This window comes from Microtus oregoni, unplaced genomic scaffold (genome assembly GCF_018167655.1).
Source record: "Microtus oregoni isolate MIOR12 unplaced genomic scaffold, Mior012 000045F_ref0000178, whole genome shotgun sequence".
Taxonomy (NCBI): Eukaryota; Metazoa; Chordata; class Mammalia; order Rodentia; family Cricetidae; genus Microtus; species Microtus oregoni.
In genome coordinates this window covers 7,036,345-7,053,659 of record NW_024543219.1, presented here as the reverse complement: position 1 = coordinate 7,053,659, position 17,315 = coordinate 7,036,345, and the positions used below count along the sequence as shown (strand labels likewise).

General features: G+C 46.9%; 1 protein-coding gene across 1 annotated transcript; it reads left to right on the top strand.

Annotated features, from left to right (window-relative positions):
- Window positions 1–4,743: 4,743 nt before the first annotated feature.
- Window positions 4,744–9,621, top strand: Psmb5 (proteasome 20S subunit beta 5). Its single transcript, XM_041634022.1, has 3 exons — window positions 4,744–4,967; window positions 5,992–6,298; window positions 9,121–9,621. The coding sequence occupies exons 1-3, from the start codon at window positions 4,770–4,772 to the stop codon at window positions 9,405–9,407; spliced, it is 792 nt and encodes a 263-aa protein (XP_041489956.1). The 5' UTR covers window positions 4,744–4,769; the 3' UTR covers window positions 9,408–9,621.
- Window positions 9,622–17,315: the final 7,694 nt, after the last annotated feature.

Here is a 17,315-nt window from a genome sequence, read left to right as displayed (position 1 = left end):
TAGCCCACATTTGCTTCAAACTCACTATCCTCCCGCCTCTACTTCTTTTTTTTTTTTTTTTTTTTTTTTTGGATTTTTCGAGACAGGGTTTCTCTGTAGTTTTTTGGTTCCTGTCCTGGAACTAGCTCTTGTAGACCAGGCTGGCCTCGAACTCACAGAGATGCGCCTGCCCCTGCCTCCCGAGTGCTGGGATTAAAGGCGTGCGCCACCACCGCCCGGCTCCACCTCTACTTCTTAAGTGTTGGTGTGTGAAACTCCGTCCTCTGGACAGGACACAACTATCGCCTTCTTGAATGAGAGTAGATGTGATTGTTCATATGACATCCTCCCAAGACTGAGCCAACTAACTTCCCTTTGAGAAAGGGAAACAGTGTGGGAGAGACCACAGGGAGGGGGCACACACCAGGCTCTGACCCTCCCAAAGGGACAGTAAGCAGTTCACAGTTGTGTATGTGTTTTTTAAACTAATTTACTCATTTTGTTTTATGTATGAGCATTTTGCCTGCATTTAGTATGTATACCACATGCATGCTTGGTGTCCATGAAGGTCAGATGAAGGCAATGTCTCTCCTGCAACTGGAGTTACGGATGGTTCTGAATCACCATGTAGATGCTGGGAATTGAGCCCAGATCCTCTGTAAAAGCAGCCAGTGCACTTAGTTGCTGAGCCATGCCTCCAGCCCCCAGTTAACAGCTGTTGGGGAAAGAGACTATTATTTGGTAGTATAGCTTCTATTAGTTGCCCAGGTTCCTATAAATAACCACTTAGTCAGGCACCTCTAAGTAACCACATGTGAGCTCATTGGGTCACCATGCTAGACCTGGGTGACTAGTTCTTTGGTCTGTCCATGGTGCTCCATGTGGAGTGATAGACAGACGTTTGTTCATATCTCTCCAGGAAATGGCATGCAACATGCAAACATACTGGTAAGGCTCTGATTTTGAGGAGCAATGGAACCCAAGTGGACCCCAGATCTCCTTATCAAAACCATTTGCATCACTTGTTCCAGCGGACCTGTATCTATACTGACCTCAACACCTCTGAACTAGAACACTTGTTGACGTCTTTGTAGGACAACAAGACTGAGTCTCCAGCTAATTAGTTAGAGAGTGACAACCTTTAGGACCAGGAAACTAGCATTTCAGGACCTAGGGACTAAGACACTGAAGGTGAGCTGGCAAGATGGCTTAGCAGGTGGGGGCTCCAGACACCAAGCCTGAAGACGAGCTTGATTCTCAGAACCCACATGGTAGATGGTCAGAAATGCCCCCTGCAAACTGTCCTCTGACTTCCAGCCCCCCCCCCCACACACACGGGAAGAGAGGTGGGATGAGAGAGAAATAAAATAATATGGAATTGAAATTTTTTGTTTGTTTTGGAGCCTGGGTCTCATTATGTAATTGTAGCTGGACTCAAGTTTTCTAGTTAGACCAGGCTGGCCTTGAATTCACAGAGTTCCACCTGTCTGCTTTCCAAGTTCGGGGATTAAAGATTTAAAGCACTACACCCAGTTTAAACTTTAAAAAAAGAAAAAGAGCTGGGCAGTAGTCGTGGCACTTGCTTCTACCCACGTGGCAGAGGCAGGTGGATCTCTGTGAGTTCAAGGTCAGAGAGAGAGTGTGTGTGTGTTCCAGGGCTGTTACACAGAGAAATCCTGTCTTGAAGAATCAAAAGAAAAGAAAAAGAAAAAAGAAAGAAAGAAAGAAAATGAAGAAAGGAAAGAAGGGAAGGGAGGAAGGAAGGACAAATCATTCAAAGCAGTCAGAGGACTGGATATATTACAGAAGTGATTGCAAAGAACACACATGCAACAGGAACTTTGCCTCTCTTTTTCCCTGTTTGTGTGGCAGGGGTGTGTGGAAGGCTGTGCATGTGTTGCGGGATATTCAACCACACTGTGAACTCTGAGTTTGCGTTTGTGTTAATTATATCAGCCTTGTGTCAGGAAGCAGAGCCAGTAACTAGTTGATAGAAAGTAATCATAGAGAGTCTGAGGGTATCGGGAAGACGGGTAGAGATACACAGGAAGTAGTAGGGAGGGACTTTAAGCATGGTGGTCTTTTTTAGTGTGGTGGAGTGGAAGGATGCCCTCTTTCTGAGACACCAGAGAAAAGCGAAGGTCGGCTAGTTGCTCCTCAACCTCTCTGAGTTGGCAGGTTTTCACCCCAGTCTCTGACTCCCGAGTCTTATTGATAAACAGACTGACAGAGATTTTTAGTAAAAAGTACATTTGTCAGGCGGTGGTGGCGCATGCCTTTAATCCCAGCACTCAGGAGACAGAGGCAGGCGGATCTCTGTGAGTTCGAGGCCAGCCTGGTCTACAAGAGCTAGTTCCAGGACAGGCTCCAAAGCTACAGAGAAACCCTGCCTCAAAAAAACAAAAATCAGAACAGAACAAAACACTACATTTGGTGGCATCAGGAGGGGGATCCGGTGGGATGTAAAAGTCCTGCCAGGTGGCTGTCTGAGAAGCTGGTCTGGAACTGCAGAGCTGCCGTCTCTGGCTGAAACAGCAGCTTCGGTGCAGCCACTGTGCGGAGGAAAAACAACATGCAGGTGTGTGCACGTGGGGGTCCATGTGGAACAGATTCCCATGTCCTGCTCTATCTCTGCACCGTATTCCTTTGAGATAGGGTCTCTCAACAAACCTAAAATGCTGGTTTTCTCCCCGTCTAGCTGACCAGCAAGCATCTGGGATCAACTTGTTGCTGTTGCCCAGCACTGGGGCTATGGGTGCTCATGCCCACACCCAGCTTTTTAGCTTAGTGCTGGGGCTCCAAACTGAAGTCAGTTCCAGCTCTCTCACTGTGTCCTCTCACAAGCCCTACCCTGCATTTCCTCCACTACCTAAGTGTGAGACGGATAAAAATGTTCTACCTCTGGCTGTAGGATTCGGAAAAGGTTGCCAGGTTTCAGCATGGAAAACACTGCACATGCCAAGGCTGTAAGAGAGGACCGCCCGAGCTGGGCAATGAAGAAACACTGAATTTAGATACGGATAGCTGGATCCAACAAGCAAGGCTAGACGAGACCCACAAAGCAGGAAGCAACATTTCGTACACTTTCCTACTTCCTGACTTGTTATCATTCCCAAAAGTGTTGAGCGGTAAGGGTGGGTGGGGGAAAAAGAGGCCGTGAAACATCGCTTGTTCCTGATGAAGCCAATCTGGGCAGGCTGCAGTCGGATCTCCGGCTGCATCTTTATGGACCCTCAACTCTCCTTCAGATTCTCACATGTCGATTACTACTGATTTGATGTCAGGTGCGAAGGAAGGCATTGTGGCACGTGCCTTTAATCCCAACACCTGGGAGTCAGAGTTCAAGGCTAGCCTGGTCTACATAGTGAGTTCCAGGATAGCCAGAGTCACACAGAGAAACCTGTCTTGAAAAAATAAAAAGCAAATAAAAAAGTAGGCACTAAACTGAGACTATCCTTTTTCAAGTAACCAAATGGTTTGTTTTTCAATCTTATTTTATTTGCCTTACAGGCAATCTATTACTAAAAATTCTCTGGGCGGTGGTGGCGCATGCCTTTAATCCTAGCACTTGGGAGGCGGATCTCTGTGAGTTCGAGACCAGCCTGGTCTACAAGAGCTAGTTCCAGGACCGCCTCCAAAACCACAGAGAAACCCTGTCTCGAAAAACCAAAAAAAAAAATAAATAAATAAAAATAAAAAAATAAAAAATAAAAAAATAAAAATTCTCACTAGAAGGTGGAAGAGAATTTTAGAAACTGGTTACTTTCAGCAGGGTGAGGTGAGTGCCTTTAATCCCAGCACTTTGGAGGCAGGAGGATCACCATGATTTCGAGGCTAGCCTGGTCTACATAGCAAGTTCCAGCCCAGGCCATGGCTAAGTAGTGAGACACTGTCCCCCCAAAACAAACAAACAAACAAATAACAAAACAAAAGTCTTTGAAGGAATAGCGACCCTGGTGTGGTGGTTATGGGTTTGCAATCCCATAATTCTGAGACAAGGCAGGAGAGCCTGTAGAGTTGGAGGGTAGACTGGGCCACATTAAGTGAGTTTCAGGATATAGAAAATGACCATTTCAAAAACAAAAACCACAAAAACAGCTGTGGTATGAATGTTATTTAAAAAGAAGCAGTGCTGTTGCTGTTTGTTTCCGAGACAGTTTCTCTGGGTAGCAGCCCTGGCTGTCCTGGAACTCGCTTCATAGACCAGGCTGCCTCTTGTCAAAGGAGTGTTGGGATTAAAGGCTTGTGTCACCGAGGAGGTGTCTTTTATTGTTTGTTTTTACCACAAACTAATGCGACTGAATTAATACCATAAGAAAATGGCCTGAAAACAATTATTTTAACCAGAATTGGGAAGGGTGACCTTAAAAAAAATGGCAACCCCTCGTTAACAGGGTTTTTAGAAACAGATGTAGCGTGTAACCTAAACCTGGGTCTGGGCGGCGACCAAATGCCAGAACCCAAGTTGGATTCTCAAGCAGTCACGCCCTTCTCAAAGATGGCCCTCACTCAACGAGAACGTAGCAACCACTCTCTAGGAATCTGAAGTTACTCTGTGGGTACTACCTCGATGACCAAAGTAAAAAACGGTAGTCGCATCCTTTTAGCGTTCGTTTCCGCCCTTCCTGGGTGAAATCAGCCCGGCGCAGGCACGTGGAGGCGTGGTTGCCCGGAGTAAAAATGGCCCCCTCCCTATAGACTTCCTGGGACGTGAAGCTGTGACTGGGCGGCGCTGCCCGTCCGTTCTTCGGAGGCGGTCTCAGAGTTAGTTCCTGTTGCCCTCACTAGAGATGGCGCTTGCTAACGTGTTACAGCGGCCTTTGCCGGTGAACCAGCATGGGTATTTTGGACTCGGAGGTCGCGCAGATCTGCTGGACCTGGGTCCGGGAAGTCCCGCTGATGGGCTGAGCCTGGCCGCGCCCAGCTGGGGTGTCCCCGAGGAGCGGAGGATCGAAATGCTTCATGGAACCACCACCCTGGCCTTCAAGGTGCTCAGCCAGCCGCCCTGCGGCTCTCGCCTCTCGGGCATCCCAGCCGGAACCGAGGCGGGCGGAGGTTCGGTCCTCTCACCCCGACCCTTAGCGGTTTCGCTGTCTGATAATCTTGAAAAAGGGGAGGTGGGAGCGGGGGCGGTGATGGAAGGAGACCGGGACTGTCTGGGTCATGGCTCCTAAGGGTCCCCGTTTGTCCCTGTTCAAGAAGGGAAGCGGCGGTAACAGCGAACCATGGCGGCGGAGGGAAAACTGTTGTAGTGGTTCACCAAAGGTTTTACAAACTGGGGGTCCCCTCCCCGGAGCTTGAAGAAGTCCGAGCACTACTGTAGTAGGTGCCAAACAATTAAGGTCCTTGTGCCACCTCTAAATAACTAGTTGTGGCTCTTCGGCGAGTCTTTAAAGATTCATTTATATTTTAAATAATTTATTTTATTTCATATGCATTAGATTTTGCCTACATGTACGTCTGCGTGAAGGTGTCAAGTCCTCTGGAACTATAGTTACAGACAGTTGTGAGCCGCCATGTGTTGCTTGGAATTGAACCCAAGTCCTCTGGAAGAGCAGACAGTGCTCTTAACCACTGCGCTATCTCCAGCCCGATTCATTCTTATTTCTGTGTGTTTTGCCTTTATGTGTATTCACTACGTGTGTAGTGCTCGCAGAGGGGAGAGAGGGCATCGGATTCATTAGAATGAAAAGTAAATAAGGCTTGTGCACACTCACTAAGGTGTACGTGTGTGCTGGGAACTGAACTCGACCCTGAAGAACAGACTAGACAGTGAGCTAACTCCTAGTGCTCTTAGGGGAATATTATTTCTTCATATGTGAACTGAGTAATCTGGTTATTCTCAAATCAGAGATTGCTGTTAAACCCAAATGACATTTAATATGTGGACTCGATTCCACAATCCAAAAAGATACAGAAAGATATTCAGGTTTTACATTAATACAAAAAGAAGTATTGGAAGTATTAGTGGTCTTATGTGGCCTCTTTTGTGTTTTCTCTGACTTGAATCAGTTTCGCCACGGAGTCATTGTTGCAGCAGATTCCCGGGCCACAGCAGGTGCTTACATTGCCTCCCAGACCGTGAAGAAAGTGATCGAGATCAACCCCTACCTTCTGGGCACCATGGCTGGGGGTGCAGCCGACTGCAGCTTCTGGGAGCGGTTGTTGGCTCGGCAATGTCGAATCTATGAGCTTCGCAATAAGGAACGCATCTCTGTCGCCGCGGCCTCCAAGCTTCTTGCCAACATGGTGTATCAGTACAAGGGCATGGGGCTGTCCATGGGCACCATGATCTGTGGCTGGGACAAGAGAGGCCCCGGTGAGTTGTTGGAGCTATGTGCTCCTTGGCGTGGACCCTACAGTGGGGCGGGGCTAAATGGATAGGTGAATTAAGGGCTTTTAGTGGATGCTGAGGATTGTGTGTTAACTGGGTTCTTAGCTTTTCCTTCCCTCTCCAAGGTAAGGTAGGCATTGTGCTGTATAGGAAAGGGCATGGAGTTAGACTTGCTGTGTCATTCATTGTCTCAGTCAGCTGACCTCAGGTTGCCTTTTCTCTTAGCCTATTTCTTCATCTCTCAGCTGGTTGACTGAGCTGTCACAGTGGTTGAGTGTAGTGAATATAAAGCAATAAGTACAGCGACGGGCACATTTTCCTCCTTCCCCATACAATAAACTGTGAGGACTAGAAAACAGCTATATTTGAGAATTCAGTTGACTGAATGGATAAACTCTAGGTAGTTTTTTGGGGGGTTGCGGGGGGTGGGGGCAGTTGGGAAAGGATTTCTCTGTGTAGCCCTAGCTGTTCAGAAACTCACTCTGTAGACCATGCTGGCCTCAAACTCAGAAATCCACCTGTCTCTGCTTGCCGAGTGTTGGGATTAAAGGTGTGCACCACCTGGCAAGTTCGCATTTTCTAACAGGACAAAAAAGTGAGCTGCACACGTAATTTCAAAATTTCTCATGAGTACATATATATATTAATATACTCTTATATGTTTTATATTAAGCTTTTTACATTGTTTTATTTTATGTGCATGGTGTTTTATCTGCTTATATGTCTGCACCACAGTGCATGTCTAGTGTTGAAAGAGACTAGAAGAGGGTGTTGGGTCCCCTGGAATAGAGTTACAGACAGTTGTGAGCCACCATAGGGTGCTGGGAACCACACCAGGACCTCTGCAAGAGGAGCCAGTGTTCTTACCCATAGAACATTTCTCCAACCCCATTTTTAAAAATTTTAAGTTGGCAGAGGCAGATGGGTCTCTTGAGTTTGAGGCCAGCCTGGTCTACAGAGCAAGTTCCTGGACAGCCAGGGCTACACAGAGAGATCCTGTCTCGAAAAACAAACAAACAAAAAAAGAAACCAAAAAATTTTAAGTTACATTATTTATTTCTTATGTATATGTGAGTTCAAGAAAGCACCCATCCCAACACGTACATGTGGAATTCAGAGGATAACTTACGGGAGTTGGCTCCCTTGTTCTATGGAATAAATCCAGGCCTTTGGGCCTGGCGGTAAACAGCAGTCACATGCAGAGTACCTCACTGACCCTAACTTAAACAACAGAGAAGCCAAGTGATCACAGCTGTGATCTTAGCCCTATGGAGGCTGAAGCAGGAGGGTCAAGAGTTTAAAGCCAGCCTAAGCTGTATCGAACCAGGACCGCCTGGGCCACACGGTGAGATTGAATCAGAAATATAGAAAGCTAGTGAAATTGGTTTATAGTTAATATCAAATTCCCAAACTATTTCTCAGTGGCAGTGGTACCACTTAAAGGTTGTGGTCGTTACATTCAGCCACTTGTCACTGTGTTGGTGGTAACACTCAGCTGTATAGTTGCCGTCTCTGTTTCATTTAGTCTTTGGCCTAGAAGGAGCCCTCCCTTGCAGCCCTGGGGTTCTGTTTTAAGTGTTATCTTCCACCATGCCTGAAGATCTTGTGTTTGGACTGTCCAGCACTCTTACTGTTTGGACTTGCCCGTAGAACAGGATGGTTTGGATAATGGAGGAGAGATGGCTGGCATGGTGCTTGCACTCTGGGGAGCTCAACAGGAAATTTGATTCTGTCTTTCTCCAATTTTTAAAAAAATTATCGGTGGTGCTGCATATGCCTTCAATCCCAGCAATCAGAAGGAAAAGGCAGGCAGATCTCTGTGAGTTCGAGGCCAGCCTGGTCTACAAGAGCTAGTTCCAGGATAAGTTCCAGAACTATACAGAGAAACCCTATCTCAAAAAAAAACAAAAGAAAAAAAGTTATTTTGTTTCTTTGTGAGTTTCTCTGTGTGTGAGTGTTTGCATATGTGTATATGCATGTGTGTATGTGCACCGCTTATAAGTTTCTCCGTGTGTGTTTGCATGTGTGTATATGCACCGCCTGTGAGTTTCTCCGTTTTCATGTATGTATATGCATGTGTGTGAGTGTTTGTATGTGTGTATATGCAGCGCTTGTGAGTTTCTCTGTTTTCATGTATGTATATGCATGTGTGTGAGTGTTTGTATGTGTGTATATGCACCGCTTGTGAGTTTCTCTGTTTTCATGTGTGTATATGCATGTGTGTGAGTGTTTGTATGTGTGTATATGCACCGCTTGTGAGTTTCTCTGTTTTCATGTGTGTATATGCATGTGTGTGAGTGTTTGTATGTGTGTGTGTGCACCATTTGCACTTCCAGTGCCTAAGGAGGCCAGAAGAGGGCGTTGGGTCCCTAGAAACTGCAGTTACAGACACTTGTGAGCCACCCTGTGGGTACTGAGAACTGAACCTGGGTCCTAACAAGAGCAACAAGTATTCTTAGCTGTAGAACAGTCTTTCCAGCCATTTTGTTTTGTTTGAAACAGGACTTTCTGTAGCACAGGCTAGCCTCAAACTCAATTCATAATTATGGCTGACCTTTAACTCCTGGTCCTCCTGCCTACACTGCCCAAGTGTGCTGAGATCCCATTTTGGTGGTGGTGTGCATGCGTGCGTGAGTGTGTTGGTAGATAGAAATCAAACCCAAGGCCACCTGCACATGCAAGGCCTATATTCTGCAGAGCTACATCTTTGTTGAGAAGATGAGAAATCGCCTTGGAAGATGAATGAGATAGCAAGGAAATGATGGTCTTTCTCCTTTTATCCCTACTCACCTCGTCTCCTTTTCCAGGCCTCTACTATGTAGACAGTGAGGGGAACCGGATCTCTGGAACTGCCTTCTCAGTGGGTTCTGGCTCCGTGTATGCTTATGGGGTCATGGATCGAGGCTACTCCTATGACCTACAAGTGGAGGATGCTTATGATCTGGCCCGCCGAGCCATCTACCAAGCCACCTACAGAGATGCCTACTCTGGAGGTTCAGTCAACCTCTACCACGTGCGGGAGGATGGCTGGATCCATGTGTCCAGTGACAATGTCGCTGACTTACACGACAAGTATAATGAGGCTGTCCTCTGAAGGAAAGCGGATGTGGCCGTCTGCACCTGTTTGGGGGCTCCTACTGGTTACAATAAATAATAGCACTCGTTCCATAGTGAAGCCCACAGTTATTTCAGTACCTCTTGTAAAGCTCTGAAACATTGTGTGTTCACAGTTGATGGGCTCCTGATGGATGCATTAGCTGTTTGTTTTACTCTCTTGGATGCTAAAATTACACTACTCTTCAACCTCGGCCTCTGTTGCATCTTTTGTCCGTCCTTCAAGCACTTTACAGGCAAACGAGCCAGGACGGTGGGAGAGAAGGCACTGTAATTACAGGAGACAGCGGTGCGGAGTCGTGTCTGCTGCATACATAATGTCCTCACTCATGAAGCTAATAGCAAGGCAGGAGAGCAGCAGGAGGAGGCAGAGGCTTCCTGCTTCAGTTTGTGCAGATGAAAAGTTGATGAGGTGGAAAGATACACAGGGATGTTCCAGCCCGGGCTGCAGAGGGGTGGGGGCAGGAGGACGTCATACACAGTGTAGAATGATAACCCCCCACCTGGAGAGACGGGTTTCTTTGTGTAACAGCCTTGGCTGTCCTAGAACTCCCTGTGTAGACCAGGCTGGCCTAGAATTCACAGAGATCCACCTGCCTCAGCTTCCCAAGTGTTATGATCAAAGGTGTGCGCCACCACACTCAGCCTAATCTGGGATCTTGAGAAAGAAAGGCTTGAGCCCCGAGAAAGTGGACATGTGGGCGAAGCGGAAGCCTTGGTGATGCTGTTCTGGATGATGAATGTGTGGCTGGAGGGGAGAAGGTGGGAAAGTCCCTGCTGAGCACACAGGAAGCTGACTCCACACACCCAGCTTTGAGGGGCTCTGTGACTCAGGATGGCAGCAGACAGGTGGGATATGAGAAAAGACCACCAGTTAGTCATATTCTGGTTTAGAAGGCAGACAGGCTCTTCTCCCATCTCAGCAGGATGCAGTTTGTGTTCTGATTGATGAGGCTGTCCTTAGGAACTGATGGAGCCTTGTTAATTGCATTTGTCAAGTGCAGGGAAATTGTGAATCAGTGAGACTGGAGAAGAGAGTCCGGGAAGCAAATGACTTGTGCCTTGGGAGATGCATTTTGTCGTGAAGTCTCTGGAGCCTGAACCACCGAGCATGGACCAAACAGACTGTACTTTTAAAATGAGACTATTTTGGCTGGGATGTAGGTCAGGTGGTGGAGTGAAAGTCTAGCATTTGCAAAGCCCTAGGTTCAAACCCCAGCAGCACATAAAAACCAGTGTATGGTGGGCTTCTAATCCCAGCTCTTGGGAGGTAGAGGCCACTCACAGCTACATCCCTGTCTTGAAAAAACAAAAAACAATAATAAATCAATATTTTGTTTGTTTTGTTCTCTTTTTTTTTTTTTTGGTTTTTCAAGACAAGGTTTCTCTGTGATTCCCTGGCTGTCCTAGAACTCTGTAGACCACACTGGCTTAATTCACAGAGGCTCGCCTGCCTCTGCAGAGCTGGGATTAAAGTCCAGTGTTGCCACCACCTGGCTATAAATCACTCTGTGCAGAGTCCTGTAGGAGAGAAAAGGAAAGCCTGTAGACCTGTGTATGCTCTTCTGGAACATCTCTTATTCTAACCCAGGTCTGTGGTACAAAGCCCATTTAGTGGAGGTCAATTGGTAGGTTTTCTGGGAAGAAATGAGGAGGTAAGGAAAGTCTGTTAGTTCTGTGAAGCTAGAGATGGGACTCAGGTTAAGAGCACTTGCTATTTCTGCAGAGGAACCTGGCTCAGTTCTCAGCACCCACATCAAGCGGTTTACAGCTTACTGCATTTCAGTGAATACAATGCCTCTAGTTTTGAGGGTACCTGGTCTCACATGCACCTACCTACACGTACATACACAGTTAAAAAATGTTAGCCAAGATGGAGAGATGGCTCAGCGGTTAAGAGCACTGACTGCTCTCCCAGAGGTCCTGAGTTCAATTCCCAGCAACCACATGGTGGCTCCCAACCATCTGTAATGAGATCTGGAGCCCTCCTCTTGCCTGCAAGCATACCTGCAGACAGAACACTATACATAATAAATAAGTTTCTAAAAAAAAAAATGTAGCTGGGCAGTGGTGGCTCACGCCTTTAATCACAGCACTCAGGAGGCAGAGGCAGGCAGATCTCTGAGTTTGAGACCAGCCTGGTTTACAAGAGCTAGTTCCAGGAAGGCTCCAATGCTACAGAGAAATCCTATCTTAATAATAATAATAATAAAATATTAGTCAAGTGGGATCATGTACTCATTTTATCAAAGAACTTGGGGCTGGAGAGATGGCTCAGCGGTTAGAAGCATTGCCTGCTCTTCCAAAGGTCTTGAGTTCAAGTCCCAGAAGCCAGACTGTTTCCAATGATGGGATCTGTTGTCCTCTTCTGTCTGGTGCCCACTTCTGTCATTCAGTCATATATGCAAATGAAGTACTCACATACATACATAAATAAATCTTAGAAAACAAAACAGAAATAAAAATAAATACAATTTTTTTAAAATTGTTAGTTTCGGAACTGGAGAGATGGTTCAGTAGTAAAGAGCTCTGGTGGGGCTGGAGAAACGGCTCAGCGGTTGGGAGCACTGACTGCTCTTCCAGAGGATCCGGTTTCGATTCCCAGCACCCATATGGCAGCTCACAACTGTCTGAAAACGCAGTAAACGCAGTTCCAGAGATCTGACACCTTCACACCAACGAACGTAATAAAGTTAAATAAATAAAAAAAAAAAAAAAAAAAAAAAAAGCTCTGGTTGCTCTTTCTGAGGACCTGGGTTCAATTCCCAGCACCCCCCATAGTGGTTCACAACCATCTGAAATACCAGTTCCAGGAGGTCCAACTTCCTTTGACCTCTGCCAGCACTAGGCACACACCTGGCAGTACACATACATCTATGTAGGAAAGATAGTCATACACATACATCTAAAAACAATGAAAGATGCTGCTTTCTAAGCCATCAGTAGCCCCCTTGTACACCTGTCTGTTCTCGCTGGGGGAGACGTGGCTGTTGACTGCATGCACCAGTTCAGGGACTCTCCAGACTCAATCCTGATACAGCGGGCCTGACAAAGGAAGATGGAAGAGAAATTGCCGTAATAACTGAAAGATTGATTTCTCGTGGCAGTTCACATTTCCGAGAGACAAGGCTCTTGAAGGGACGGCTGACATTTTTCCTCCCTCCACATATAGCTCAGTATCACCAAAATCTGAGTCCTCTGGGTTAGTCTGGGGTCTAAGCAGGATAAAAAAAAAAAAAAGCAAGCACTCCTGGAGGTCTGTGCACTCCCTCGCTTGCTTGCAAGCAGTGCAGGGTAAAGACTGGAAGTGCCTGATGGCAGCTGCATGTCAAGCAGGCAGGGGCTGTGGGGGTAGAGAGTGCTGCAGGGGACCACGGAGGGGGTGGGGCCTCACAGTTACTGAGTGTTCCCTTGTAGGCAAGACCGAAAGGTCACTGTCTCTTGATATCCTCCTCAGCTAGCAAATGAGAAAACTGTCAAAGCCATTTGGGGAAAGGAAAGTCACATCCTCTGAGGGGAAGTAAAACAACTGATTGATTCTGGCCCACAGAATCCACGTGGCATGCTGGGGGGAATTAAGAGGAGAGATGAAACCTGGAGCCCTTGTGTCCCCTGTCTCCTAGCACTTAAGAGGTGGAGGCAGGCCGGGCGGTGGTGGCGCACGCCTTTAATCCCAGCACTCGGGAGGCAGAGGCAGGCGGATCTCTGGGAGTTCGAGACCAGCCTGGTCTACAAGAGCTAGTTCCAGGACAGGCTCCAAAACCAGAGAAACCCTGTCTCGAAAAAGCAAAAAAAAAAAAAAAAAAAAAAAGTGGAGGCAGGATTAGGAGCCCTTGTGTCCCCCTGTCACCTACCACTTAAGAGGTAGAGGCAGGATTAGGAGTTCAAGGCTGCCCTTGTCCATGGAGCAAGTTTGAGGCTACCCTGGGTTACATGAGACCCTGCCTCAGAAACAGTGGCAGCAAAAGAGGTCGCATGGAGAATAAACCTGAAGTGAGGCAGACAAGGGGGCTCTGCAGGGAAAATGGGGACAGTTGTGAGGGGAGTAAGGGGCTGTTCCTCTTGTGCCCAGAGTGACGGGAGTACTGGGTCAGTCACAATCTATTCTAGTGGGTACTATTCGGTGGTTTTGATTTTTTTTTCCCTCTTATTTTGCTGTTTTCTTAGAAGATTCCCCTCCTGCCAGGGCCATAATACCAGAATAAAAATGACTAGCAAGCACTGACCGTATGATACAAGGACTTTATGATTTAAAATATACATATCTTGCAACCAAGCATTCCACAGCTTTGTGTTTGTTTCTTGCTTGTTTTAATAAGTTCTGCTTTCCTCAGGAAGCCAGAATCATATTGGGAAAGCTCAAGCATAGTAGGCAAGAAGAAAGTGCTAACACAGCAACCAGAACCACCCCAGGGGCAGCTGCTCCTCCTCCCTACCCAGGCTGCTCCTCCTGTTTCCTCCTTAGTCTGTGGTGGTCCTCATCCCTCAGAGCTCCACCAGGCCAAGCCTCAAAGCCAAGTTCTGGCTTCGAGGGGCTATGCCCTACCAAAGCTTAAAAAACAAACAAACAAAAAAAAAAACCTAAAATATCTGCTTAGTATTTGTTAGTGGGTTAGGCAGAAGAAATTCTACTCACATCAGTTTCTTGGTTTATTTAACTCAACTCATTTCTCCCAGAAGCTTTTTCCTGTGAGTTAGGTGCTTGACCTGACTCGGTGCTCAGCCCTGCCTCATTCCTGGTAAGCTGTCACTAGACACGAATTGCTGACCTAGTTTATTTAAAAGAAAGAAGATAGTCATGGGTTCCAGGCCAGAGAGATGGCTCCCAGATGATGGATTACAGGCATCATATCCCCAGTTTCAGGGGATATGATGCCCCTTTCTTCCCACCTCCCACCCCCAAATAAAAGAATTCTTTTTCTTTTTTCTTTTTTTTTAAAAGTATCCATGGATTCAGTCTCATCAGATGTCTCCCCCCCACCCCCCCGGGTACTCGCCTTTACTTGATTTCCCCATCCTGCTCTGCTTTCTTGCTTTACCAATTTTTGGGGACCTGGGAGATGCTCATTGGATGCTTGGAACCAAGGCTGATGACCTGAGTTGGAACCTCCTGGAACCCACATAGTAGAAAGGGAGAACTGACTCCCACAAGTTGTTCTCTGACCTCCACACCAGCTGTATATCACACTCTCACACAATAAACAAAAACTAATTTGTGCGTGTGTGTGTGTGTGTGTGTGTGTGTGTGTTGTGTGCGCATGGGTTGAGGTCAGAGGGCAACTTGTAGGACTTAGTGTGTGTGGGCTCCTAAGCCATAGTGCGCATGTGGAAGTGTGTCAGAGGACAGCTGGGGTGTCCCTCCTTCACTGTCTGGGTGCTGGGATATCACGTGCCTTTACCTGCTGAGCCCTCTCTCCACGCCATCCCTCTCTCTAACTGGAAAAAAAAATCCTCTTTGGGGAGTGGAAGGGTGTAGCTCAGTTGGAGAATGTGTGCTTATTTAGCATGAGCAAGGCTATGAGAAAGAAAAAAAAGCAAAACAATAAAAGTAGTAGTTTAGTCCACAGAATCTGTTTGTTTAGTGTGTGTGAGCCCATGAACTGGTGCAGGGTGTAAACATGCAGGTGGACATACATGCGAAGCCAGAGATTGGCCTCAGCAGCCATCCCTTGGGAGCTGGCCACCCGGCTTCTCTCACTAGTATCGCATAGATCAGGTTCCTAGAGCTGGGCCAGCAAGACTCAGGGATCTGCCACCTCTACCTCCACAAGGCTGCAGTTCTGTGTACAAAGCCATGCCCAGCTTTGTGTGTGGGTGCCAAGGATGGAACTCAGGTCATCTGGCTTAAGCAGCCTTTTCCTAGCCCCACTCCACAAAGTTTAAATAAGAAACAGTCAATAAGCAAGCACTGCAGGTAGATCTTAACAAGAAGAGGCGGTCACCACTCGCTGTGAGGCACCCAGACAGCTACTGTCACAGAGGAAATAATGGAGGGTGGAGAAGGAAGCTAGACACATCAGAGGTAAGGACAGGAAAGTAACAGAGTAACGTGGATGTAGCAAAGATGGAGAGAAACCCTGGCAGGCAGAGCTGGACCAAGAGTTTGGGGGAGGGAGGTGGTAAGAAGACGGAGGATGGCGACAGAGTAGACGCTAATGCACTGTGAAACATGTTCCCCTGGAGACAGATACATTGTAGCTACACATACTGACATGCCTGTGTGTACTGTCACAGTCCCTTACACTCTGCGAGAAGCTGTGTTAACACTGCTCGTGCCAAGTGGAAAGGTTTGTAGTTTGTAGTCCCTTTTCTTGCTCTTCTATGGCTGGCTGTCCTGGAACTTGCTCTGTAGACCAGAGCTGGCCTAGAACTGGGAGATCCACCTGCCTCTGTCTCCCGAGTGCTGGAATTAAGGGTGTGCACCACCACCACAAGGCTAGTTGTTGGGTTTTTTTTGTTTTGTTTTGTTTTGGTTTGTTTTTTTTTCGAGACAGGGTTTCTCTGTGGTTTTGGAGCCTGTCCTGGAACTAGCTCTTGTAGACCAGGCTGGTCTCGAACTCCCAGAGATCCGCCTGCCTCTGCCTCCCAAGTGCTAGGATTAAAGGCGTTGTTGTTTTGTAGAACCCTGACTGTCCTGGAACTCCCCAGTAGGCCAGCCTTGGACTCACAGAAATCCACCTGTCACTGCAGCCTGAGTGCTGGAATTTAAGTAGTGTGTTTTTTTTTTTTTTTTTTTTTTTTTGGTTTTTCGAGACAGGGTTTCTCTGTGGCTTTGGAGCCTGTCCTGGAACTAGCTCTGTAGACCAGGCTGGTCTCAAACTCACAGAGATCCACCTGCCTCTGCCTCCCAAGTGCTGGGATTAAAGGCGTGCGCCACCATCGCCCGGCTAGTAGTGTGTTTTTTTGCTTGGCCTGTTTTTATTTTTATTTTTATTTTTGTGATTTTCAAGACAGGATTTCTCCGTAGCTTTTTTGTTCCTGTCCTGGAACTAACTCTTCTAGACCAGGCTGGCCTTGAACTCACAGAGATCTTCCTGCCTCTGCCTCCCGAGTGCTAGGATTAAAGGCGTGAGCCACCACCGCCCGGCTGATTTTTTTTTTTTTTTGGATACTTTTGAACAGTTTATTGGGATGCTCCTAATGCCTCAGTATCTCTTAGCCAAACATAGCACACACATAACTAGGCCCTTTTTTTTTCGTTTTTAAAAAATCTTTTAATGCTTTTATTTTTTAATTTAATTTTATTTTATGTGCATTGGTGTTTTGCCGCATGTAAGTCTGTGTGGTGTTTGGTTCCCTAGAACTGAAGTTACAGACAGCTGCGAGCTGCCATGTATGTGCTGGGAATTGAACCTGGATCCTCTCTGGAAGAGCAGTCAGTGCTCTTAACCTATAAGCTATCTCTCCAGTCACTATAGTTTTACTTTTGATGTCTGTGGTTGTTTTGCCTGCAAGTACATCTGTTGGATGGGCTGGAACTGGAGTTACAGGTGATTGTAATCTGCAATACGGGTGCTGGGTAGCAGACCTGGGTCCTTGGAAGAGCAGGCTCTTAAGAGAGTGCTCTTAACCAGTGAGTCATCTCTCCAGTCTTCCCTTCCTCTCTTGAGTCAGAATCTTCTGCCATAGCCAGGTAGCCAGGCTGATTTAGAATTCAATATGTCGTCCAGATTGGCCTCGAACAGGTGACAGTAAACCTGTCATTCTCCCAAGTGCTGGGATTACAAGATTCAGCCACCATACTTAGCTTCCCATTTTCTTATATAAACTCATAGGTCAGGGGTTCAAGTGAGGTGGGGAAGACAGGAAGTCCCAGGAAGACTGAGAAAGGCCATGGGTTCAGATACTAAAGAAAATAAATAGGTATAAGCAGGACTTGACGTTATCC